This window comes from Dunckerocampus dactyliophorus, chromosome 15 (genome assembly GCF_027744805.1).
Source record: "Dunckerocampus dactyliophorus isolate RoL2022-P2 chromosome 15, RoL_Ddac_1.1, whole genome shotgun sequence".
Lineage (NCBI taxonomy): Eukaryota > Metazoa > Chordata > Actinopteri > Syngnathiformes > Syngnathidae > Dunckerocampus > Dunckerocampus dactyliophorus.
The window spans coordinates 5,899,811-5,926,288 of NC_072833.1; the positions used below are offsets into that span (position 1 = coordinate 5,899,811).

General features: G+C 42.2%; 3 protein-coding genes and 1 long non-coding RNA gene across 11 annotated transcripts in view; 1 reads left to right on the forward strand and 3 right to left on the reverse strand.

The window, feature by feature from the left end:
• Positions 1-1,219: 1,219 nt before the first annotated feature.
• On the reverse strand, positions 1,220-12,398 carry LOC129194887 (ATP-binding cassette sub-family D member 2-like). 2 transcript variants are annotated; one of them, XM_054800387.1, is made up of 10 exons: positions 10,918-12,360; positions 10,621-10,801; positions 10,430-10,551; positions 8,812-8,974; positions 8,538-8,632; positions 6,664-6,809; positions 5,742-5,887; positions 5,377-5,461; positions 3,386-3,511; positions 1,220-3,316 (listed from the first exon to the last, which is right to left on the reverse strand). In XM_054800387.1, exons 1-10 carry the CDS (start codon positions 11,833-11,835, stop codon positions 3,112-3,114), a joined length of 2,187 nt encoding a protein of 728 aa, XP_054656362.1. In that variant the 5' UTR covers positions 11,836-12,360; the 3' UTR covers positions 1,220-3,111. The 2 variants fall into 2 exon arrangements, with proteins under 2 accessions (XP_054656362.1, XP_054656361.1); XM_054800386.1 differs by having other exon boundaries at positions 10,430-10,801; positions 10,918-12,398.
• On the forward strand, positions 12,122-15,928 carry LOC129194890 (uncharacterized). 5 transcript variants are annotated; one of them, XM_054800393.1, is made up of 15 exons: positions 12,125-12,504; positions 12,585-12,624; positions 12,698-12,845; positions 13,098-13,227; positions 13,427-13,481; positions 13,558-13,669; positions 13,737-13,822; positions 13,894-13,985; positions 14,060-14,205; positions 14,263-14,332; positions 14,415-14,448; positions 14,900-14,927; positions 15,003-15,082; positions 15,146-15,620; positions 15,694-15,928. In XM_054800393.1, the coding sequence occupies exons 1-15, from the start codon at positions 12,482-12,484 to the stop codon at positions 15,834-15,836; spliced, it is 1,662 nt and encodes a 553-aa protein (XP_054656368.1). In that variant the 5' UTR covers positions 12,125-12,481; the 3' UTR covers positions 15,837-15,928. The 5 variants fall into 5 exon arrangements, with proteins under 5 accessions (XP_054656370.1, XP_054656367.1, XP_054656368.1 ...); XM_054800395.1 differs by having other exon boundaries at positions 12,122-12,504; positions 14,060-14,332; positions 15,476-15,620; XM_054800392.1 differs by having other exon boundaries at positions 12,124-12,504; positions 13,558-13,663; positions 14,060-14,332.
• Positions 12,618-14,890, reverse strand: LOC129194892 (uncharacterized). Its single transcript, XR_008573825.1, has 3 exons — positions 14,596-14,890; positions 13,565-13,685; positions 12,618-12,824 (listed from the first exon to the last, which is right to left on the reverse strand). It is a non-coding gene; the product is annotated as an uncharacterized LOC129194892 (long non-coding RNA).
• LOC129194889 (proton myo-inositol cotransporter-like) overlaps positions 15,556-26,478 on the reverse strand; it is a 57,272-nt gene continuing 46,349 nt past the window's right edge. For all 3 annotated transcript variants that reach the window (XM_054800389.1, XM_054800388.1, XM_054800390.1), the window contains 6 exons: positions 22,618-22,781; positions 22,415-22,535; positions 19,740-19,865; positions 19,533-19,651; positions 19,111-19,263; positions 15,556-17,644 (listed from right to left, as the gene is read on the reverse strand). In XM_054800389.1, coding sequence (XP_054656364.1) covers positions 17,418-17,644; positions 19,111-19,263; positions 19,533-19,651; positions 19,740-19,865; positions 22,415-22,535; positions 22,618-22,781 — 910 coding nt within the window. In that variant the 3' untranslated portion in view covers positions 15,556-17,417. The remainder of the gene's footprint in view (positions 17,645-19,110; positions 19,264-19,532; positions 19,652-19,739; positions 19,866-22,414; positions 22,536-22,617; positions 22,782-26,478) is intronic.

The following is a 26,478-nucleotide window of genomic DNA, read 5'->3' on the forward strand; positions in this document are numbered from 1 at the left end:
GCCTGACATCTTTTTCGATATTAAAATAAAAACAAAATACAATGCAATTGAATCAAGTTATATAAAGATATACATTTCAAAAAGTGTGATTTCTCTGTCTCATTAATGAATGTGCGCTTCGCTTTAAGTACAGTGGCTCCCTCTAGTGGTAAAGGCGGTAAATTACAGCTAAATCGACGGTTCATTATACTGTACATTCAATGTACATTATAATTATAAACCTACGCTAGTTTAAAAAAACACAAAATAAAATGACGTAAAAAAACAAACAAAATAATTTGATTTAAAACACAACAAAAGCATATATATTTCAAAATGTGAATAAAATGAAATCAATCTGCCAAAAAATAATGGAGTGATTCTACAATAAATTGGTTAAATGACACCACCTTGTGGAGGGAATGTTATATTACAGTTCCGTCAGCTACAAGCTAACAATTTATCTGTTACACTGTCTAGTCACAGCTTGGAGATCGGGAAGAGCTGGTTCGATTCTCCCCTGGGCATTTCTGTGTGGTTTTCTCCCGGAACTCCGGCTTCCTCCCACATTAATTGGCGACTCTAAATTGCCCATAGGTTAGTGGTTGTTTGTCTACTTGTATATGTGCCGTCAGGCGACCAGTCCAGGGTGTACCCCGCCTGTCGCCCGAAGTCAGCTAATGAGGAAGAAGCGGTATAGAAAATAGATGGATGGACTGTCTAGTAGTGGTTAGCATGTTGACCACACAGTAACAGTCTGGAGCTCTGGAAGACTTAGCTCCGATTCTCCCTTGGACAGTTCTGTGTCAATAATTGAAGATCTCAATAGTAAATAACGATAGTAATGTAATTAAAATATGTTTTAAGCAGCATCGTTTGCAGCTACCTCATTAATTAACTTTCTTTTAACCAATGTAAAGTCGCAGGTGAGCCCCGTTACAAAGAGCACGATGCCACCGTGTGGACAATTGTGATTATTACATCCACGGTGTCCAAACACAGGATTCAATGGCTTCTGAACAATGGAGTAATTCAATGGAAATTAAAAAAGGAAGTACAAATAAATAATCATTAAAATATGAATTCATAACGTTTCAGTTTTCAGGAGCAGAACCCTACTGACAAAAAGTAAATCTATTTCCCGGACAAATGCAATTAGGCTTGATGCAATAACTAATAAATATGGGAGAAGTGAGCATGAGACAGTGGCACATTAATACAACATTAGTTATCTGCACCTAAATGCTTTTATTTCCAAGAAAATACATCTTCACTCTTGTTCATAGGATGAAAACACACACGCGCCAACACATGCACATGAACACCCCAATGAAGGTCATAGTTACTGTAACAGGATCATGGAAAGTAAGGTTAATGGGACATTTCCGGCTCTCATTTCCACTCGGTGACATCTACACAATGCAATTTGGTTCTATTAAATGAACACTACATGCACGGTGAACATGGTAAAAACATGGTAACATTGTCCAAGTATTTGCACATGGTAGATACATTCAATGCTCATTTTACAAATGGGATGTAATTGTAATTGTCACTGCAAAAGGATCCTGTCTTGTCCTCTAAAGGGATACAGAACAAAAAGGTTTACATGCAACAAATCATCCCGTCCTTACAATTAGGACGAATGTCTCTCATGAGCTTAGTTGGGCCAGCATTGGACTTTTGTTGTGTGAAATTTCCCAGTATTGACTTTGTTCTGGTTTCCATTTTGAAGCGTTAGATGTGCCTAATGTTTTGGCTCAGACTCCATGTCATTCAGAGGCTCGTTCAGGCCTCCTGTCAATGGAGTCTGACTAACAGGATGTGAATGTTGTTGCCACGGCAACTCCAGAGCCTGTGTGCCACTCTGTTCGAGCAAGGAAACCTTCATACAGTTGCAATGTGAAATACCCGGGTTACAACTGAATGAGAATGCAAGTAAAAGTCACATTTTGTGGGACAAACTCATGTGAAGTTGAGTAGCAGCCATTATCCTGAGCAGGGCAGCATATTATTCACACTTCTCGTTTGCTACACTAATCTCAGTGTAAGCATGACTGGCAAAATCAAAAAGCAGCAACATGACTTGTTTTACAGTGCGCCCTGAGCACTTGTATCCCATAAATGTACCGCAGCCCTCAAACGCATCATCAGGACTTGACAGTATTGCAACATCGTCTAAGCTGCTAGCAAGACGCAAGGAGGCTAAAAAGGGTCAACAATGATACTTTTGCCCACTTTTTCAACATTTTACTTCATTTTACATAAAAACTAAAGTGTAAATCCTAATGACAAAGGTGCAGAATTTGGTGCTGCTAGGGTTTGTTGTTGTCATTCTAGCTCATGATCCCCCCCATCAGATATACAAACAAGGCATCTCATTACTAAAACATGCATGAGATAATGCAATTTAACTGTAGCAGGTGGATGGAACAAAGTTAAATTACTCAAATAACGTCTGCTCTGCAAAAGACTACCTCATTGTGTGGTCACATGACATGTTTCCCTAGCCGGACCTCCAGGGTCAGCTGCTTGCTCTGCAGAGGGGGCCTCTTTAGTTCATTGTGTTTGTTCAGTAAACCAAAAAGCTCTCAGTTTTTGGGGCCCGACCTGCGTCACTAATCGCTCCAATAATGGTCTTTTTTTTTGTCTGTGTGGGCCTGCAGCCTGAGGCAAAAGTTGGGAAAAAAAGAAAAGGCAGTTGCTCGGAAAAGAAAGGGGGTAACTACACAAAAAGGCATGTCAAGTGACATTAAACAAGACAAACAGGCCAAATTTTAGCATAATAAAATCTAAATAAAGCAGAATTGGGTTGTGAAATACTGCTTTGAAATTAATTTAGTCGTTATGTTAAAAGAAGAATCATCTTCAAAAACCACAGGTAGTTAAAAAAATGTAGACGTTAAGTGCTACTTAAAATAAATTAATATTGAAGATTAAACACATGCTCCCCATAACCACATTCTTCTTCAAAATATCAAGCAGGTTGACATAAAAATGTGCCGTCTGTCATTTTTGCTGCTTAAAATTGAGGATGTTTGATCTCATATGCTTGTGACTTTGAAAATCACATAAAATGTGTGCGCAGGGCAAAGGGAAGCTCCTCCCCTTTCTCCCTCCCCCCTCATACCCTCATTGGTCAGCTGTTCTGAGCACCGAGTCGTCCCCCAGGATCTTGCAGAGCTCGTTGAGGCGTTGCTGCATCTCGGGGATGCCGGCCAGCTGGCTCTCCAGGCGCTGCTTCTCTTCGGTGAGCGAGAGGCGCGTGGCCGTGTCCAGCTGCTCGAAGCGCCAGCATCCCTCGCCGTCGAACTGCAGCAAGTGCGTGTGGTACTTCCTGGGGGAGAGGATGGCGGTGATGAAGAATGTGGCGGACTGAAGAGGAGGTTTTAGCAGTGACTCTCACCATAGCGAAGGTCTGTGCGTGATGGACAGCAGAGAGATGCCGGCGTCCTTGGCCGCCTGGAAAATTTTGCCCTCCACGTCGATGCTCACAGCGCTGGTGCACTCATCCAACAGGGCGTATTTAGGCCTACACACACACACACACACACACACACACACACACACACACACACACACACACACACACACACACACAGCCAACCCATCCAATTAATAACAGTCATCTTGGCTTACTGATGACTGGTGCTGCATTTGCAGCTTTGATGAGAATATACGGGATGCGAGTCCTACTGAACACAATCCATGTTCAGCACACTCAGTCCAATGAACAACTTCATTTTTTTTACTTCAACAATTGGGAGTGCATGTGAAAGTGAAAACAGAAAATAGCTCTCTGTGAAGTATACTGTAATGCGCAACATAGCAGCAACACAACCAATGGTGTAGTCATGTTTAGGAGTAAACTGCTCAGCCAGCATTAATAGCGCTGATGAGTTCATTTTAAACTCACAGCCGAGTAACAACATTTTAAAGCGCACGCTGAGGTACGTGAGGCTGCTGGATGCTGACCACGCGTGATAACAATATCCCTCGCCACTTCGTGCTTCGAATTTCACATCGAAAATCTAATAATTAATAAATCATTGTGGTTGAATGCGGCCTATTCCAGTCAAAAAATGCATAATTCGGCCTACATTTGAGCCTTTTCAATCAAAAAATGGCTAAATGAACTAAAATACAAGTCTAAGGCATTCAGAAGACACATCCAAATATGTTGTGATGATATTCTACACTTGTCACTAGGCGTCAGTAATGGTACACTGATGAGACGATGGAAGAAAGTAGTAGTAGTAGTAGTAGAAAATTTGAGTGAGCCTAGCCTAAAGAATCGACTCGCTAAAAAGAGACGGCTTTTTCGACTCCCAAGTGGCTCCTCAGATTTTTTGTTGTTGTCTTAAATTAATTGATTGATTACCAAACCACGTGTGTTGTGTAAAATGAATTATTAATGCAAAAATACATGATACCAAATGTTTATTATTTGCATGGATTTACTACAAAAATATATATTAGAAATAAAATACAAAAACAAAGACCCATCTCCTTAAGTCAAAATAGGCCAAACCTCTTCATGCAAATTTCTCACGAACGAATCGGCTCTAAGAGCACCACAGCGTGTGTTTAACCCCACCGCTCCCCTGCTCAGTGTGGACACAGAAACGCCGCCACACATCTCGACCGATGACATTCGCCTTTAACAGAAAAAAAAAACTGAGGAAAAAAACAAATCGGCTCCCAATTGTCTCCAAACGATTTGTTCGCGACCGACACATCACTAGAAGAAAGTACTGTACACAAGAGGAAGTAAAAAAAGAAGAAGAAGAAAGAACTCTGAGTCTATATTATGTTTTGTTCTACAGTCATAGACGAAAATATTAGCATGCCAAAGACGCCAATGTTTTTGGCCATGACCATTGCGGGAATTCACTTATCACAGTCGGGTCTGGAACCAATTAACTGCGATAAACGAGGGACTACTGTACTTCAAATGCAGCTACTGCCAGCTTCTGGAGGTTGCCTACAGCCACACTGGTTAATGTTTTTTGAACCAGGCAACTTTAGGAGACTCAGAGGTGAACCGAATACAGGCACTAACGGGAGCATTTACGGTAATATCTATTTTTCTAGATTTTCACGCTTTTTAAGCATCATACAGTTACGCAAAAAAAGATTTTCACACAAATAAAGACATACTTGATAATATTTGAGTTGTGGACACAAAAGGATGTGGTATATTAAGCATAACATGACAAAATGTATTTATGAAATGAGAGGAAAACATGTTTGTATGCAGATAATTTGTGTTTATTTATTCTAAAAGAAAACTACCCAGCTAGCTTTGTTTGTAATAGATCTCTTTCGATGCATTCACAGGTGTACCTCATGTCCTGGGCTGTGATTATTTATGCATCCTAAAAGGTATGTCCTTACTTGTGATAGAACATGCGAGCCATGCCCATCCTTTGCTTCTCGCCTCCAGACAGCACGTCCTTCCAGTCCAGTTCTGCATCCCAGCCTGAAGGGAAAGAGCAATTCAGTTGTCATTACAACATTCTGACTGATTGCATATTTGATCAAGGACTTTGCCCCACTGCCGCTTTTCACATGTTAAACCCTCACTAAGCTGCGCACGGCAGTTTATTCCAATAACAATCAACCTGTTTGTTTGCTGCTCAGAAAAGACTCTCAGTCCATTTCAGCTCAAGTTCATACCCTGCATGCATGCCATCCGTATTGTGGGCACCCCAGTGTGTCAAACAAAATGTGTTTTCATTGTACATCTTAACGTGGCATACCTCCCTCCCTGGTGACAATGTGGTTGAGGTTGACGATGTCCAAGATGGCCTCCAGGTCCTTGTCATTGAGGCCTCTGGCGGCCATGTCTTCCACCGAATCTGGATAGATGACCTGGTCCCGTAGAGAGCCCATGGACATGTAGGGCCTTAACACAAACAAAAGTCACATCAATTTAGTGGGATTTTGAACAAAAACTGACAACTTCTGGTGTTTTTAGTGCATGATGATTCAGGAGTAGGTTGGAGCGCGATACCACGTGTGCGTGTTAATACCGCTGTCATTTGCATGTTTTGTTTTTTTGCGCGAGTTGATCCATGTCGTGTTTTTCTCAACTTTTAGATCATTTATTGACAGCAACTGAATGGCAACAGACGCTACCAGACGTCTTTAAGTGGGATCAAATGAACACTTAACGAAACAGCTACTTCATAAGAAAAGCATCCATTGTGCCTCAAGTGTTGCTGAGGTAAATAATACGGTCACAGCTGCTGGGCGGCCAGTTCACCTGTGCATTAAATATTTACTACCACGAGGTGCGTGAGGTGTTAACGCTACGCTAATATTAAAATGAATGGTACATAATGTACATGAAATTAACTTATGGGTAAATCTATGCATTGTATTCAGTCATCTCTTACTTAGCTTAGCAGAGTACAACCTTCATCTTTTATAATGTTGCCTCATTCACGCAATAGTGAGCTGGCTCTTTTATGCATGTGAAAAAATATGGGAAAGGGGCAAAAAATGTATGCCAGACAAATGTAATGTGAGCAGTACTGTACACACACACACAGCTCCTGTTACAATAGATTCCATTACAGGCAAGGTTTATCAGCAGGGTGCTCAAACAGTGCAGTGATAATAGTAAGTGCTGTAGTACGTAGGATGTTTGCACAACATGTACTGTATGTGTGCGTGTACCTCTGAGGAATGTAGAACATATGCTGAGGAGACGGTTTATGGAGGCGCCCGCCGTACACAGGCCACAAACCGCTGAGGATACGGAAAAGGGAGCTTTTACCACAGCCGTTCGGCCCTGTGATCAATAGGTGCATGCCCTCTTCCACCTGAAAGACACAGCACAGCATTCATTCATAGTCATGGACAGCAAAACAAGTGTGGAAAAGGCAAGCTATTGTCGACATCTGTTTTATAAAAATCTCACGGCCTATTATTTACTTGCCACATCCTGCATTTACTTCCATTAGCGTACAAACCACAGTAGTACCTTGAAGGTGGAAACGTGGATTGAAACCTACTTCGACCAAGCGGGTTTGGGGCTTGCATTCACAATCATAGCAACATGGGCTTATTTATGGTATTGACCCCCGTATAAAGACGGGATATTCACCCCTAGAAAAATGTCTGAAAAACACCAGTTGTTATTTCACTGATTTTGAAACCTGATTTTTCAAAAAAACACTTCTTGGAAAAACAAAGGGGGTCCTTCTATATTTGGGTCAGCTGCATAGGAATTACGGACTCAGTAGCCGTGTTTACAACTATTTGATGGATGAGGTCCAGTATTTACAGTAGATAAGAGTTTGTTCATCCACACACGTGCTCTCTATGAATTGGAAAACTTTCAGTTGCACCAACGGGGAGTACAAATATTGTAAAATACCATTTTTATCCTGTAAAAACTGTTACACAAGCAGACGTGTTCATTATTACATCAAATTTCATTGAATTGGTCGCAAAATAGAATAATCTCAAGCATCTTTTGACCCATTCTTAATGATGTAATTAGTTTTATATCATTTCTTAACAAATTGACCTGAATAAAAGACAACCCTGAACATAAGAAGACCCTTCTTATTCATAATAATACAAAAAAGGACAGAACAATTTGGTAGATGAGGTGTCTGTGAGGGACGGGAAGAAAAGCTCTGACTCTTGGGGAAAAGTCACTTGGCGTTCACCGCCTGTTGTTTTGCAGGCAGTGATCTGGCACGGCAGTGTTTCCCATACATTCATTTATTTGTGTCTGCCCAGCCACCAATAGATTTGGCCGTACCTTTTCACTGTCGCTCATAAACACATTAAAACGGGACCGTCTGCGAATGTAGCGGCTAGCTTCGGCTTGTTTAAGGAAGTAGTCTTTATTTGCAACTTTCAGCTTAGCAAATACACACAGATGCTGCGGAAAGGAACACACAACAAACAACAATAACAAAAAGTTAACACATTTGGAACACGCAATGCAACCTTATCTGTGCACCACAATGACATAAAATAAACGCCTACGCACGAACAAACAGGCAAAAGTACACTCTTATCTACACACCGCAAGGCGTGCTGGGTACCCTGCAGTGCTCTTTCCCAGCATGCAACAATATGGTTAGCAAGTAATCAGACCCCTACAGACACTCTTTTTTTTTTTTTTTTTTTATATATATATATATATATATATATACACACAGGCAAATGGTGACAAATTCAGCGACTTTTTCTGGTCTTATTGGACACTTTTGGAGACTGCTCCTCTCATCGAGCAGCGGCCCTCCCCCGTCAAAAAGAATCGACATTCACACTTGAAAAAAACGACAAAAAGAAGCAACAGAAAAAATCTCATTTGTATTTCTCCATTTGTTTAGCTTTTCGTGTTTTTGCTCACTTCTCGAGTTTCCCATAGCGTCCATAAAGCACATGTTACGGTACATTATGCAAACTGGATGATGATGTTGCATAGCCCCCCCCCCACCACAAATACATTGCAGCTCTGTAGGAAACACAGGAAGTCCTGTCTTTCTTAGACATTCTTCTAGGGAGTGTATGAGACTCTGCCACCTCACCTTGACATTGAGGCTTGACACGACTACGTCCCCGTTTGGCGTGATAATTGGGACATTCTCACACACGATGCCGTTATCCACGTCGATGACTTCCCCTGCGACGAGAGGGCACAAATGGGGATCAAGAAAATGGGGAGTATAGGATTAAACTCTTTCAGCTTAATATTGCTCTAAGAGGCTATTTGTTCTAGATATGTTGACCTTTGTCCTTCCCTTTAGGTGTGGTTTATGCTGTGTTGAGTTCAAGCTCTCTCACAGGTGCAGTGATGCATACCCTTAATCTCCAGTGGTCCGTCAATGTGCATCTCTGGCTTGCTCTTCTTCTCCACTCCTGTAGCGGCTGTGAGGGAGGAGCGCTTGTAGACCCCCCGCTGGACGTCCTCGAACACCACGAACATGTTGTGGACCCTCGCCGTGTAGCCTGCCAGCTCTGTGACCTGAACACACATGCCGGGGGTCAAAGGTCATGTTTAAGTCAATGTTAGCATGAGCCAGAGTTTAAGAACTGTAAGGTGTTCATATGTTGTACTACTAAAAAAAAAAAAAAGCTATATTCTCATATAGGTAGGACAGCTTTAATTAGAAGAAGCAAGCCCAAAAATTCCCGTTTTGTACAAAAGCATTACTTTTTCAACTGGATTCTCCAGAGTGCAAGCAGTTAGTACAAAATCAGCTGCATCAATGTTGCGCCAAACCCCGCAGAGACGACACAGGCTGTCGACTCAGCTTGATTCTCTTTTAAACAACTAACACACACACCCTGACTCCGCACAGATGTCATGCGAGGCTGAACTGACTCAAGTAGAACGCAAAGCAAATTACAAAGCCTGACCTTCGACGGCATACATTTGTGAACGGTGAAAGACAGAGACAGAGATAGAGATGCAAGCTAAAAGATCAACAGATGGAGGATTATTCACGGCAAGGTTAAGCCTTCAGAGAAGGAGCCGCGGCCAGTCAGCAGACTAAAGCAACCAATTTCACTCTTCTGCCCTCCTCATTATATTTGATGGCTGAAAATGCCTACAGAAAACACACATAAACATAAGGATTGTGTAGTTAAGGGAATTCCATGCACCTTAAAAACAGCCAACAAATTGGCTTTTAAAATAATGACATAATTAAAGTAGTGCATTTTTCCCCCTCACAGGCTCCCTCTACATTTATGAAGTGCAATAGATTTTTAAACCATAATTAAATACACAATTGATTGGTGGAGGTGTCAGCATCCGTGGTTGCCACGGCAACGGCAGAAACCCTATTCTCCTTTGTTGTGACCGCTTACTGTACGTGTTGCTTTCATTTGATAATACGATCAGATGAGTTAAAACAGAAAAAAGGACACAAAAGGGTTTACGAGATGCAGACTAATCCTGAGTCGAGGCCTCACGCCTTAATGAGTACATGTCGAAGGAATGCCATCTTGGCAATGCAAGCAGGGGCTTGCTCCGTGAGTGCACACAACATACAATCAGAGCGCACAAAAATGCCAAGAAGTGGGGGGGCTGCTTGCTAAAATCTTACATCCTGTAGAAGTCTGTTAAGGCTTTAAGTGGAAGCATGTGGCAATCGGAGAGAGGCTGGCATTTCTGAGATTTGTAAACTAACTTTTTTCTTTACGTTTAATAATGATTTGAAGTGCCTGAAAATGTAGCTCTCTTTGACCACATGGTCAAGTATGTTGCACAAAACAGCCGCAACCGAGCCAATGTTGTAATAGCGGTAAGGAGGAAACTGACAAGCCAGCATTAACAGCACTGATGAATTAATTGTAAACAACACGGCAAGGCAAGCGTAGCACGCACATTTATATTGACAGCTGCGCAACATTGGACAACAATTGGAGTTATTCTATGTTATATTGTTTGGTTAGCCGAGATTTGGTTGCTGACCTCTTTGTAGGATGACATGATCCTCTCGATAGCGTCGGCTCCCGAGGCGAGAAGGTTGCGGGCGGTGGTGAAAGCCTCCGTCCTCTCGCTCACCATCATGTGTGTGTGACCGTCAGCTGTTTCTGTAGAAGCCAAAATACAAACATTGGAATAGCCATAGCAGCTATTGCTACCAATTTTGTCTGTTCTACCGTTGTCTGCAAATCCGGTGGCGGTGATGATGGGCACAGCCACCATGACGAGGCCGCTGCCACTCCACACGTACTTCATGAGGAACTGCTCAATCATGATGTACCACAGACGCTTGGAGAGGATCAAATTCATCTGATCCGCCAGGGCGCGGTAGCACTTTTGGAGCTGACGCATCTCCACCTGCCAGGGTCATCATAATGCATGTCTATATGTTGTAATGAAGGCGTGGGAAACCTGCGTCTCATGGGCCACAAGCAGCACGTGGGCCAGCATGCACTTATGTGCATTGTACATACCTTATGTCCCCTATAAAAGGCTATTTCCTCGGCATTGGCAATGATCCTGGAGTGCACATAGCGCAGGTAGCCCTTCCTGTGAGCTTCCTCGGCCACCAGCTTTCCAAATTTGGGCGAGCAAGCCCGTAGCACCTTAGCGGTAGCGAAGACCACAAGGCCGGCCAGCAGCGTAGGTCCACTGGCGTTGGCCCCCCTGGACCGAGCGGTCTGGATGAGCGTGTAGGAAGTCAGCATCACATCCAGGATGGGTTTCGTGAGGTTGGAGTAAAGATGGGCCACAGATTGGGAGAACATGAGCACATCCTCTGTGAGGGACTGGTCCGGGTTGGCTAGCCTCCCGTCCATGTTGCTGACTTTGTAGTAGGTCTGGTCTGTGAAGTAGGTCTTGTAGGCATGGTGCACCAGCCGGGTGCGAAAGGCCAGAGCCAGCTTGCACTCCAAGAAGCGGATGGCGCTGTTGACGAAGGTGGCCGGGATGGCGATGAGGAGCCATTTGATCAGCTGGATGATGAAGCTCTTGGGTTGCTTCTCCACGATGGTTTTGACTATCTTCCCGTCCAAGCTAGCGACGTAGATCGACAAAAACGTCCTGGAGATGAGAGCCACTGAATGCAAAGAGAGCAAACCGAGCTCTTTGGACACTAGTTTGGGGAAGAGGATTTTAGCAAGTTCGAGCATCTGTTTGAAAAATTCGGCGTTGACCCCAGGGGACGTCTTTGAAGGATCCTTAACATCTCTGCGCGATTTTAACGAACATGCAGAGCCGTTCTGAGCCGGTTTATTTTTGCACACTTGCCTGCAGATGACAGGGTACAGCGTTTTGACGCCGTAGGCAGCAGCCGCCAGAAACACGACTCGCTTGGCTAAAGCCTTGCGGTCCCATTTCACTTTGGACACCGCATCAAAGATGCTCGACATTTTTAAGACGTTACGCTGTCCCCGCCAAAACCCATCCCCTAAACCTGACTCACCGCGTCGACATGAGAAGACAGACGGACCTTGAGGGGCCGTGTTGGTGTGTAACGGTCCTACATCCTGCTTCTTCTCTCTAAAGCTTTCAACGCGGTTGTTAGTGGAAAACTGAAACTTCCGGGTTTGGATTTCAAAATAAATCCTGTGGTGACCCAATTGGACGCTGTCATTTCATCAACGCTTTTATTTTATTAACACATTTACGTGACTTTGTGCGATAGCTTCCGCTACTTTGACCACTCATTTCCGCCTCTGTCTATTAGACCCGGGTAAAACACGAGCCACTTCCCCATAGACAATACGGTATATATAGTATAGATAGATAATATATTTAAACCTATGACTTTATTTGCTGTTTATATTTTAAGTTCTATCTATTGATTTTTAATTGGTACATTAGTTTTGGCACATCGTTCATTAATTACATACTTAAGAACAACTGAGACTAAACGTATCTCGTGCACATTAGCAATAATATGTTTTTAAGCGAATGTAAAAAACTTACATTATTCTGACAAATTTTATTTATTAATTAGTACTTCACAATTTAGCTTATCTACTATTCGCTCTCGTTTGCTCTCTGTCGTCTAAAATGAACTGGGTTGGCGGGTCGAGGTAAGGTTAATTAACACTTTATTACAGTTGTTCTTATGAATAAGTGTTAGCTCAGCATGCTAATAGTACTTTCTGTGCAGGAGCCGACTTATTTTGAAGAATGATACAAAAAAGCAGCGTGTAAGGCATTTGGACTCATTTTGGCAGCTCTCCTGTCCTTGTTGTAGCCAATTTGTCACCTTTATCTTCACAGGAGTTCTTTGAAAAGAGGAAAATGCAAAACAAAGTGAAAAACATGGGGGTTGTGTCATCAGCCTCCCCTAAAGGCGTCACTTTTGGCAGCATGGACCTCTTGACACTATTTGTTGTCAACCAGATTGCTGCAAAAAAGGAGCATACAGGTAAAAACATATAAACACATACTGTATAAAGTCCAGGCTACAGAGTGCCCTTTGTACTTTTCAGTGGTTTAAAACTGCACTGCAATATACTAAGAGCAAAAAGAAAAGGGGTGAAAAATGTAAAAGGGCATCCCTAAAGGCAGACATTTTGGTTCTGGAACTCATTAGATTGTGCATCTTTACAAAACAGCTATTAAACACGACCGCAGACTAGCATAGTCATCAAATTACCTTTATGCCCCTCCCCCCCAGATCCTCCTCTAGTATCAGTGCCGAGCTCCAAAGGAAGAGGGAAGAAGCGGGGAATGGAACCCTTAGTGCTCCCGATGAGCCCCTGTTCTCCATCACAGCTGAGTCTGGTTGATGGCCAACCTCAATACAGGTAGAGGGGACCCTTCATAGTAACAACTACAGGGGTTCATTTATGCCCCTCCAGGTACAAAATACACAATCCACCCCCATAACGACTAATTATTGGACTCAAAAGTAACTATTTGTACATTTTCCAGGCCTGAAAAGGCACAAGCTATGTTCTACTTTGTACTTTGGGTAAGTAAAGTCAGTATTCTGTTCTGCTGTAGCATTCAAGGAGAAAGGATGAGACAGATTGACCCACAAGCGGTTAAGATTCGGAAAGTAAGTAAATAAAATTAGCCAGTCATCAACATTTGTTTGGTGTCTTGGATTAAATAAATGTGCTTGTCACTTAAAGTTGTCACCTGTTCTGGAGTCAGCCTACTCAGACAACAGCGGGTCAGACTACCTGCCGCCAATAGTGGATCCCCTCAGCCCCTTCTCGTCCTCGTCCTCCTCCTCAGGTCAAGGTGGTGTCACTTATATCTTATAGAATGGAGAAAATGGAATGGTCAGTGAATTTATATAAACTTTTAGGAAGATTCTCCCTGCAGTTGCAAGCACAGCCACCCTCTCAGTGGCTGCCTTCACCTTGGGACACATCGGGTCCGGATCAGAACACGGTAGCCTAAAAATAACATGAGCCCTTCCCACACAGGAGCATTAATTAGTGTTACATCTGTTTATGCTCTAGTTTCAGCCTTACTTTGAGCCCAGACTGATGACAGAAGGCATCAAATGGTCTTCTGGTTCTAACCTGGCCACACCCCCAAATGCAAAAATATTGTGAGAGCATATTTACAACATGCTCTTTTAATCTAACTGCATATAATCTGAAAACCCGTGTTTTATTTTTACAGCGTGGCCAGTAAACACTCAAGACATGAAGTCACCCTTCTGCACCAAGAACAGGAACCCATGCAGGACTTCACTGTGAACCAGACGAGAGGCGAGCAGCACTTTGAAGAGGACGTCTTTCAGGGCTTGAGCACTGAAGAATATGATGGTATTTTGAGATTAAGTGGTAAAGCTACGCTTTCCTTCACATGCATTTGCATTACAGCTCTTTTTGGGAGTGAAAAAACAAAGATACATCTCAAACAGGAATCAGCAGGTCAAGCTTCAACACCACAGTAGGTGCATTTAAGCAAATATATAGATCTTTCATTTAATTATATCTTCAACACACGTTTTTTGTTGACTTTTTTGGTTTAGAACTGTCCCTGAGCCACAGGTCATTGGTGTGCAGGTAAGCGATACAATAATCAGTAATAATTAGGGGTGTCACAAGATATCGCAAGATTAAAACGTGAAAAGATTTTTGGTTCAGGAAAAAACTGTCTCGTGGGCACTAGGCCTAGGACGATAACAAATCACACAATAAATAAAAACTCACGCGATAATGTTGCCAGCCTCAATATATTGCCATGTGTCTGCTTTCCTCGTCTCTCACCTCCAAACAGGCAGGAAGAGAGTTCACTCTGTGCATTGGTGTCAGCACCTTGGCACGTTTGATCCACAGAACAACGGCATGAATTGAGTCATACAGTCTCTTTGTCTCGCTGTCTTTAAAGTAATGTTAAAATTTCGTCTCGTCTTCGTAGGCCCAATCTTGTGTATCGCCTTGTCTCGTGACACCCGTAGTAATAATGTGTTGAATAAGACTACTCTTCAGTTTAATGATTGGAATTCACTTGCAGTTGCCCAACTGCAGCAACATGCACTTTTGTAAGTCCCCCCTACCAGTTGAACACATTCATCCATTCATTATGTATGCAAACCAACACTTTTTTCTCCCCGCAGCATGTCCTGACTACCCAATGGATGGCTATTCACCAAGCTCCTCTTGTAGAAGGGGTTTCCTGAGTTCAGACTCCAGTGATGTAAGTTAGCATTCCTCCACAGTTTGATTTGAAGAAATAGGACTTTTTCTCCATGTCCATTAGAGTGAAGAATGCCATCAGCCATTGGATCAAGCCTGTTGTTCAGACACTACTCCCCGCATAAACCAACAACAGAACTGGGATTGTCAAACTATGGTGAAGAATGACACCATAAAAAGTGTCAACACATCTCCATTAGTGTCTCCTCACCTGCGAGCCCCAACTGAGAGCTCAGAAAGGTGCACATGCAAGAAAACGCGCAGGGAAATGCGAGAAGCAGAAAGCCAAACCACGCAAGAAATGTGTGATGCTGCGATTCAGTGCAGTCTTCCGTCAGAGAACAGAGACCCCACTTTGGCCTTATACCTGTCACCTGTTGATGTGTCACTACAGCCAGTGTCCACCAGGGGGCAGACTGGTTGCACAGATGCTCCAATAGCTAGCAATGGAGGACGCAAGACGAGGAACTCAAACACAAACGCAAGTAACAACAAATTAAGGCTTTTCCAAGACATGATGCGGAAAATCAACAGCAAAGGTACATGAGTTAACCCTGCAAACCTCACTTTTCTATAATGTACAATACCGCTGAATGTGTGCCCTTTTTCTAGAGGTGCAGCAGCATGAGGTCACAGGGCAACAAGACAGTCTGGAGTGCACATCTACCACCAAAAGACTCTCAGAGGAGGCTGAAACACTTGAGGAAATAGCCAACATTTTGCTCCTGTTCAAGCAGAGAAAGGAAGAGGAATGATGATGGTAAAGATGACATACCTGCTCCGTGCATGTTGTCCTAAATGAATCGTATTAACCTCCTGTTGGTGAAATAAAAACTCCGAAGCGTTATCGATTCTGCGGTTTATTTCATTCCCTTTGTACACTCAAGATATTTTTTTAATAGAATATAAACTCTCGCAAAACATGTACAGCTCAGACGATAATGAATAAATATACTATACATCACTCTATTAGTCTTTTTTCTACTTCATTGAAAACTGTAGAAACACACATGATGTCACCAGAAGTACACAATAAGTGTCCACAGGTGGACAGCTGTAACACAACCGCGAAAACACAGCACATTGTGACAAAGTGCAGTCCGGAACAATCACGGCAATATTTGGTCACCAGTTGCACAGTTTGGAAATGGAAACGTCTCATAAAAGTACAAAATTATCATTATTCTTAAAAACAATCCTGAACAACATAACGCATTTTTATGACTGATGACTTCAAATTGGACACCCCCCACTATAAATATGACAAATGTTGCATAACTTATTGAATCCTATCATAAAATGAAGAGTTATCCTTAATATACACTCACTGGACACTTCATTAGGTACACCTGCTCTTAGGCATTCATGTAACAATATGTTTATTATCGTTATCATTGCGAATAATACATATATTGTTGCTCTAGCTTCTCTATTGGAGCTCATTATACTGGGTTATTGTGAATTCTGAGACAGTATTTTGCAGTGGTTGGGTAAAATCATAGTCTGCCAGTAGAGTGACACTTAAAGACAGTTAATTAAGGGACATCTGCTCTGACATTTAACATTAAAACTAGTTTTTACTGAGCAGAAAACCATCTACTAGTGCGTTAAAGTCTACCTATTGATCATTATGAGACACAAATCACATAAATATGATGTTTTTTGTACGTAAGGCTGCGGTGGAAGACAACACCACCAAAAAGTAGAAAACTTAATCATAGACATGTAAAGGTAAAAAAATAATGATCATAACATATTCCACATCCTTGTGCACTTTATGGGCTGAGGGGGCACCCGTCACAAAACACCAGGCACGATTCTAATCTTAAATACCGGATGAAGTACTGGATTTGGAAATGCGGCTCATAATACTTGCTGTACATGTAATGAAGGCAAATGAAAGAAGAAGAGATCTCAGCAGCAGTCCTTATAGTGCTACTAGTTTGGTGTTTGCAGCCACCCACTGTCACTATACGTCTCATAAAAATAGAAGCTGGGAGCGACCCAAAATAATAAGACTGTGCTACGAGCTTACATTTGAAAAGAGATGTTGATATGGACAACTTGAGCAAAATGATCGACTATTATCCTTCAATAGAGGCGTTAAGAGAGAGCTATTGTCCCTTTTATGGTTGCCATTGTTTGTTCAAGTGTCCATGAGGAAGACACACAACCCCTATTTGTTGCTGACATAGTGTGGTGCGTTATTTGAGATTTGTCCACCAAATTTCAATTCAGAGGAGAAACTGAGAACATAAACATTCACAAGGTCAACCAGAGGCTCTCAGCTCGCAATTAAAATCAAGAGCACCCTGTGCGTGTTTTCTTTGACATGTCTAGTCTACGTCAGACGCGTCGTTGTCTGATAGATGGTAGTTTGACCCCTTAACCCGAATGTACTCAACCTGACGCCCCTCGTCCGAATCGGACGCGCCGCACGAGCAGAGCCGGTTCTCGAACAGCGCTTCGATCTCCTCCAGACGCCGGCCTTTGGTCTCAGGCAGGCAGCCGTAGACGAAGATGAAGCCCAGGAGTGCCATGCTGGAGTAGAGGAAGAACGCTCCTGTGGGAGGATGCAAAATAAAAAGAAAGAAAAATGAAAAGAACAGAATGTCATGGCAGCACAGGAACACACCGTCTCTGCCTTTTAACTACAAGCACCTTTGTTTTTTTGCAACATAGAAAGATCCTTAGGACACTTCACACAAAGTTGTGTTTGAAACACAAACTCACTTCCACGTGTTTAATGAGATTTCCAGGTAGCTGCAATATTTGTTTCCTTGCTGTCAAAGCAGAATGGCAGTTTCATGTATAATTAAACATACACAATGGTAATTACTATACACATCTATGCACGCACAGCCCACAACATGACATACACCAGCACGATCAAAGGAGAAGTAATGAAAAGCACCGTTGTCTTTATCAAGGCAGATTTGTGTGTGGACCTAATGTTGTGTCCAGATCCCTTTTATACTTAGCAATATAATGTTTTTAATCTGGTGGTTCTGCATGTTAAGATCAATGCACATCTCATGTGGCATGTCTCCACAATTACCACAATAATAGATCCCCGGGCTGCTTCATGAAAGGTCAAACTCCTTCCTGAGTAAGGAAGAGGAGGAGGAGAAGCCTGCTGTTGACTGAGGAGGCGGAGAGGACAGCTTGAGGAAGAAGGTGTTAGCATGCAGTTGGTGGTGGTGACATGCCAGGGAGAGGACAACATTCTTAGACTTTAAACTTTTAAATAAAAATTGCATGTGAATGCTGAAGGGCGTACACTAACTCAAATGTGCTCCTAATATTTGGACTGCAAAGAAAGTTATTTATTATATTTTGGTTGCAGGAGTACCTATTATTTGGTTGTACCTCATAGTTTGACCACAAGTGTACCTAATATTTAAGCGGCAGGGGGCGTGTCTTGTCTTCATGTGAACATAATATTTTGGCAACGAGTGTACCTAATATTTGCATCACAAGTGTATCTCATAGTTTTGGATTGTGTGGACATAATATTTTGGCCCAGGGGGGGAACCTAATGTTTGGCCCACAAGTGTATCTAATATTTTGGTTGCAGGAGTGCCTCTTATTTTGGGTTTGACCTTATATTTTCACTGCAAGTGTATGTAATAGTTTTGACCTCGTGTGTACCTCATATTTTGACCAAAAGTGTACCTAATAGTTTACTTTGGGTGTGTTGCAGCTTCATCTGCACCTAATATTTTTATACAAGTGTACCCGATATTTGCACCACAAGTGTATCTAATACTTTGGCTGCAGGAGTACTTATTATTTTGGGTGTACCAAATATTTTGGCTTCCTTTGCACCTAATATGTAGACAAATGTACATAATATTTGCATCACAAGTGTATCTAATAGTTTTGGCCTCATGTTTACCTAATATTTACAGGAGGTAAGTCATATTTTGGCTGCAGGAGCACCTAATATTTTGCATTTTGGAATTGTGGGAAAATAAGCTAATATATTCCACAGTCACAAAGAAGTAATAGTGTTTGCCCGGAGCTCACCGTAGTAGGTGAAGTACTGAGCCAAGTGGAGGAAGGTGAGTGAAACCAGGACATTGAAGGTCCAGTTGACTCCGGCCGCACATGCGTTGCCGGTGCTCCTCGCCCATAGAGGGTAGATCTCTGAGTTGATAGTCCAGGGCATGGGACCCATACCTGGCACATGAGAGAGTGACACAACGTAAATGGTTCGATTAACACTTCTCCTATAGTCGCTGTGTGCACGAGCAAAAAAGTGAGTATTTTCTGACAGAATAACAGTGATTCACTAATGGATTCACACTAATGGATGACACTATTCACTTTTCCCATTAGGCTCAATTGATTCCACAATGGTGATCCCACACGCAGGTGGCAGGTTACGTCACTCCATTCTTTCTATTGTAGCTATCCATCGTCTGCACACAACAAAAGCTGTCTCCTACCAGGAGCAAAAGCAGCCAAGTAGAGCATCAATCCTAATAAGACCAGCCAGGAGAAGGAGGTGGGACAGTAGTTGTAGGCCCAGTAAGTGTGTTCCTTCATCTGGCTGGAATTGGAACACCTACAAAGGGGACAAAAAACCAAATGGCTAATTATGTTTAGTCTTTAAATGGCAAGGGTAACCCTCCCCCACGCATCCCGTGACTCACCTGCCCCATGCCGCCTGCTCAGTGGAGGCCCTATTGACTGGAACGCAGGAGGAGGTGAGCAGCACCGAGCCATTCTCACCATAACAGAAGCCACAAGCCGGGTCCAGCATGCACGGCTCACACAGCCTGAATTCAACACACACAGAAAACTCATTTCCACCAACAGGATCAGTCTAATTATTCTCGCTGTTGTCTGGGATAGAAATAAATGTTATAGAAAATTCACAGTAGAAAGGCATACACACAAGGGTAGAGTAAATTGCCTTTTTGTTACAATTTACTCCCACTTTGGCCCTGCGCAACAGTGCTCTTTCATCAGAACATCTAATGGACCCTGCACTGTACAAAGATGAAGGTGGTGGCAAATTGAAGAGATGAGTGCTTGTGGCTTCATTGAGTTCACTTCACCACAAGCAGTGTAAAGCCCACACACTGACCACTACCCTTCAGAAGACAAGAGCCGCCGCCGGCCTCCATTACTCACCACTTACTGACATTTTAACGCGGGGTGACTATTGGTAAATGACAACTATTACAACCAATATGTTACCGTTACAATTCAGTTGTTTTCATTGCCGTGTTTGACAGTTTGCAAGACTTTTTGCGTAGATGTTCATGACCACTTCAATGAAAATGTCCACCGCCTTGCGGCCGCAGCTCCGATCGGCTGCCTCGGCAATGGAGGCATGGAATACGTCCCATTCGGACTCGATATCCTCGTCCTCTCCCGGGATGCGGGCGAAGCTCTGCCGGAGGTGAGAGTTGAAGACTCGACGAATGGGAGACTCTGCCAGACGTTCCCAGCACACCCGACCACGCGTGTGGGGCTCCTGAAGCAGCTGAGAGGTACCGACGGGCAATACCGGCAGGCCTCAAAGAGGTTCTGGCAAACCATCCGACACCTCAGAAAGGGGACGCAGTGGCCGGTCCACACCGTTTACATCGGGGACGGAAGCCTGCCTACCTTGATTGAGGATATAGTCGGCTGAGTGTGAAGCTTCTGGGATGAGACTCAGCACCTCCAAGTCCGAGGCCATGGTTCTCAGTCGGAAAAGGGAGGATTGTACCCTCTGGGTTAAGAGTGAGGTCTTGCCCCAGGTGGAGGATTTTAAGTATCTCGGGGTGTTGTTCACGAGTGAGAGAAGGTTGGAGCGTGAGGTCACCAGGCGAATCGGCGCAGCGTCTGCAGTGATGCCGTCGCTGTCCCGGACCGTCGTTGTGAAGGGAAATCTGAGCTGGAAGGCAAAGCTCTCAATTTACCGGTCGATCTATGTTCCCACCCTCACCTACGGTCATGAGCTTTGGGCCGTGACCAAAAGAACAAGGTCGCAGATACAAGCGGCTGAAATGAGTTTCCTCCGTAGGGTGGCTGGACTCACCCTAAGAGATCAGGTGAGAAGCTCGGTCATCCGGGAGGGGCTCCGAGTACAGCTGCTGCTCCTTTACATCCAGAGGAACCAGCTGAGGTGGCTCGGGCATGTAGTCCAGACTCCTCCCTGGTGAGGTGTTCCGGGCATGCCCAGCCGGGAGAAGGATACGCTGGAGGGATTATGTCTCACAAACGGCCTGGGAATGCCGATTGTCCTCCCGGTGGAAGTGGAAGAAGTGGCTGGAGGCGGCGAAGTCTGGACTTTCCTACTGAGACCGCTGCTCCGGCGACCCGGACAAGCGGAAGAAATTGGAATGGAAGGAAGATGTCCAAATTGTGGCAAAGTGTGAATATTTTTGGCTAAACCACAGCTCCCCAGTGCTGGCAGCACTCGTGCGTCTCTGCTTTCAAGGCACTCAAAATGCTAACAAGTTGCATAAACTAATGGAGTACACCCAACACAATATTACAACAGTCTCACACAACTTAAGAGTAGTCAGTGTACAGCTTGAACAGCAGTATAGAATTACTGCAGTGGTGTCCAAAGTGCGGCCCGGGGGCCATTTGTAGCCAACAGCTAATTTCTTATTGTCCCGTGGCAAATTTTAGAAATCTAATTAAATAATTTTATTACATTAAAAAAAGAGCAAAAAGGCCTAATGTAAGGAAAAATAGCTGAAATACTAATAATAATCCGCTTTGTTGCCTATAACAAAAATCTGAGTGAGTTTTGTCTTTAAATATGTAATTTACATAATATATATTTTTTTACAAAATAAAAAATAACAAAATGGCCCCCGTGTCCTTTGATTTTTCAGCATGCGGCCCCCAGTGAAAAAAGTTTGGACTCCCTTGATTTACTCTCCTCTGAAAATAGGTAAAAACACAACAATTTATCGTCTAAATAGCTGGCAACACAAGTTAGTATATATCACAGTGAACATGTGCCAAAGTGCCAATATTTTCAATGAACCGCAGCTCCCCAGTGCTGGGAGCACTCATGCAGCCACACACCTTGATGCGACCACCACCATGCAAAACACAATAATCATGCTCCTCACTTGAGTTGCGAGCTATTTAGACAACAATGGTTGTGTGCTGAGCCATTTTCAGTGGATAGTACATCTGTACTGCTGTACGAGCTGTACACTGACTACTCCAAAGTACAGTATATCCAAGTTTCATTTCTATGTAATTGTCCTTTGAAAAGGAGTAGTGTAATATTTTGGTGATATATTGCCTTTAATCTGTGGGTACTGGACCATTATGGCTGGTACCCCAAATAAGTAGTTGTGTGCGTACTCACTGATACTTGAAGCAGGTCGTGTTGGCCATAGACGGCTCTAATGGATGGAAGGTGACAGGAGGACTGTGCTGCGCTGACAGAAGGAAGCCCACAGCAAGCACACACAAGCTGAGACATGTACCTGCCCCCCAAAAAACAACAAATAAATTAAAAAAAAAATGCTTCAATGGCTCTAATCGGTGCGTCTTTTTCTCATGACTTACCTACGATGCTGCCCAGCGTGAGCTTCCGTCGGCCCACTCTCTCCACCAGCCACACTCCCAGCAGCGTGAACAGGAAGTTAGTGAGTGTGGTGAGACCGGCGAGCCAAATCGCAAGGCGGTCATCCCGCACGCCAGACATCTGCAGGATGGTGGCGCTGTAGTACCTGCAAAGGCACAGAGATGGAGGGAACAGTTATATAGCCCATTAACAGAGTGACAACAGCAGACAAACCCGACAAGGTGGCGGTGAGCAGGATGGAGACAGATGAGAGCGACAGCTGCTGGGAGAGCTACATATTGAGATGGACAGAAAGGAATAAAAGTGTGAGACAGGTGATGAGAGAAGATCACCTTGTTAGGAAACTCACTTAGAGCAGGGGTTCGCAAATGTTCTCAACCTGGAACCCACATTTTCCAATGGCTATTAAGTCACAACCCATTTTTATTTTTACTTCTTTTTATTATTTTTCTTTCACATTCAAGCCATTTTATTATTTTTTTTTACACTTTAAGTCATTTTTATTTTTATATTTTATTTAAGTCATTTTTCATTTATATTTACTTTTATTTTATTTTTATTTTTTTAAATTATTTAAGTCCTTTAAATTTGTTTTTAGAATTTTTTTTCATTTTTATTTTAGTCATTTTTATTATTTCCTTATATTTGTTTTTTAACATTTTTATTTGTCATTTTTATTTTTATGTCTTTTTATTTTTTTCTTTTGTAAGTCATTTTCATTTTTATTTACTATTATATTATTTATACTTTTATTTAAGTCTTTTTCGTTTTTATTTTTTAAACCTTTCAATTTTTAGTTTTTCCACTTTTAAGTCACTTTTATTTGTACTTATCTTAATTACTTTGTCCACTTTTATTTCAGACATTTAAAATTTTTATTCATTTGGATTATTTTTTTTACACTTTCATTTAAACCTATTAATTTTTACTATTTTTTTACACTTTCATTTAAACCTATTAATTTTTACTATTTTTTTACACTTTCATTTAAACCTATTAATTTTTACTATTTTTTTTTTTTACACTTTTATTAAAATGTTTTTCCAAATGTAATTTCAAAGGAGGACGATGACTAAAATATTCCACAATTTTACCTCAAAGTACATATTTTTATGTCATTTTTGACCAGCTGCCTGCAACCCACCCAGGATGGAGCCGTGACCCACTTTTGGGTCCCGACCCACAAGTTGAGAACCGCTGACTAAGCGCAATAAATAACCCAATTTTAATTTTTTTTCTGCCTGCTTCAGTGGAGAATGACAACATGGGACAAAGAGCCAAAGAACCTGCAGTGACACGTGTCATATATGAACTATTGCATGGGTTTAGAGTAGAGCAGATGCAGATGGAAAGGACAGCTACTGGGACGTGCAGGACAGGAAGAAAATATTAGCAAATGATGGATGGCGGCGTGAAATAAACAGACAGGGATGTGTGCTGTTTATCTTAGGGTGGGCCTATGAGGGAGATTAACTTGGGAAGTGGCCTATTTTTCTTGATTGATTGTTGCATCTTAAAAACACACAATATTGTGAGGTGTCAACATGTACCGCCAACTGTGAAAACACTAATGAGGATATTAATAATGCCATTTTGTGCCGCTAATTATGAGCCGCCAGTATTCAAATTCTCATGAAAAAAAGCTAAACACAAATAAGAGTGTTTTCATTCCTGAACTAAATGGAAAGCAAATGACAGATAATTCCCTCAGGAATTGCCTGGGACCAATTAATTGTGTTTTGGTCCAACTGCTGATATAAGTACATCTTTAAAGTGGTATTTTTTGAGCTTAATATGTTTTTTGCACTAATTTGAATACATTGTACGCATGACAATTTAGTAGGAAGGCACAATATTACAATATAACACTATATCACATATAGAACACTATAACACCTGAAATAATAATGTAAATAGTGAATTAGTGCATGTTGAATACAGGAAGTGAACAAATGTATTAGCAATTGATGAAACGGAGAGGGGGTAGGTTTAAATAAGCTTTAGTCCTTTTCGGACACGTGGAAATGGGAATTGCAACATAAAGCATTTCAGTGTAAAATGTATGCATGTTCGTACTGTATGGTCAAAATAAATTACACCATTACTTCGCGGAAATTCACTTATCGCGGTCGGGTCTGGAACCAATTAACTGTGATAAATGAGGGACGACTGTATTTTTTAATTGCAATTCACGACCAGTTGTTACTTCACTTATATTGGAAACACAATAAAAAAACAACTATTTTTTTGTGTTGTTTTATACTAAAAAAAACAGGTCTCAAATAGGTGCTGTCTTATATTAGTGTCAGTATTTTTAGCATTTTTACAGTACTATGTAATGCTAAGCAAAATTGTTACTTTTTTCCTGACATTGTCCTATAAAAGCAAGCATTTCCCCCCCTTAAAAGGAGTTCCACTGGGTTTTATATGAGTCTTTTTTTCTCATGCAATGGGTCTGTCAAACTGATGCTTCTATAAAACAAAACCTTTTCATCCACACAAACAAAGCACTTTTTTCCTGCATTCAATTGCCCAGATACATCATCATCTTCATCTTTTACTATGCCTTCTTCTTTCCACCATCTCTCTTTCTCACACACACGCACACACACAGCACACTGACCTTTCATCCAAGTTAGCAGCTCAATAGCGAGGGATGATGTCTAATTCGACTCACTGCTGTTGCACATTGCTCCACATTTACAAGTGAATTAGAAGGAGTGAAAAGGTTGGAAAAACAGGAGGGTAAAGCCATTATGGAGGAGTACACACTTCCATTCATCTGTGTAATATAATACTGTAAAATCAGTATCTGCCTGCAATGCACCACATCATACTGACAACTGTGGTTGCCTCATTCAAGTACATGAAATGGGCAAAACATTAAAGCCTTTATGAATCAACAAACGATCAATTGTCACGGCCGTGATGCAGAATTAGTGTGGACCTCAGTGGGAAAGCTTAATAATGACCAGGCAGAGGGGTTCGCATGGGTTGGGGTACTTTACAGCCTCTCTGTCACAGATTTCTTTGCATGTCAGCCTCTCTTGATACCTTCCCTCAAATAGGTTCACCTGAGCCACCCAATTAAAGAAGAAACATGAGCCCCGTTCAGAGAGTTAAGCCACATTTGAGACCCAAGGATCTCCTTTGACTATGGTTTTCATGGTACTGGCATAAAAAAGGACACACATCAATGTTAGCATGTGTATCAAAGTTAAATGGATCACAGTCAAGCAATATTACGGTCATGCTGGTGGCAAGAGATTATCAGCACATGTGTGGCTACGCAGAAGTTGGTGAATAATTGAAATATGCATGAATAATACAGTCCACCTGGGGAAAATGGGTTATCAGAGGCTGGCTGTGATGATATATATATATATATATATATATATACATACACTCCTTTATTTATTACTCATTTGTTTGTTATACAGTATATAGTCGTTTATTGCGGTTACTTGGTTCTAGACCCAACTGTGGTAAGTGAATTTCCGCAAAGTAGGATTCCTTTTTTCGAAATGTAATATTTTCATAGTTGTGGCTCAGAAAACCTGTTTACGATCTTCTAAAGATGTTTTTTTTAACATTGTCAGAGCCCTCTAGACATGAAACAAACCCCCATATAGTCACCTTTACATTTGTATTACCCAATACAGCTTACAGTATATAATGAGAGAAAATAAGCCATTTAAACATAAATTAAACTCATGCTCATGTGTGTCGCAGGGGAGCGGAATGGGTGGCGGACAGGAAGTGACGTCGGGGGTTCGTCGAGGGTTATGGCCGCATCATCTGATGAACGGCCTATTTCAGTTTAATGGTTGTTTTCAATACAT

Excerpts from the sequence above, each read along its gene's own strand:
- LOC129194890 (XM_054800391.1), top strand. The coding sequence starts at position 12,482 with ATGAACTGGGTTGGCGGGTCGAG. Across the intron at positions 13,670-13,736 it reads GTCCTCCTCCTCAGGTCAAG|GAAGATTCTCCCTGCAGTTG; the intron begins GTGGTGTCACTT and ends ATAAACTTTTAG. Across the intron at positions 13,823-13,893 it reads CGGGTCCGGATCAGAACACG|TTTCAGCCTTACTTTGAGCC; the intron begins GTAGCCTAAAAA and ends TTTATGCTCTAG.
- LOC129194887 (XM_054800386.1), bottom strand. The coding sequence starts at position 11,835 with ATGTCGAGCATCTTTGATGCGGTGTCCAAAGTGAAATGGGACCGCAAG. Across the intron at positions 8,975-10,429 it reads TCATGTCATCCTACAAAGAG|GTCACAGAGCTGGCAGGCTA; the intron begins GTCAGCAACCAA and ends ATGTGTGTTCAG. Across the intron at positions 5,462-5,741 it reads CATTGTCACCAGGGAGGGAG|GCTGGGATGCAGAACTGGAC; the intron begins GTATGCCACGTT and ends CTTTCCCTTCAG.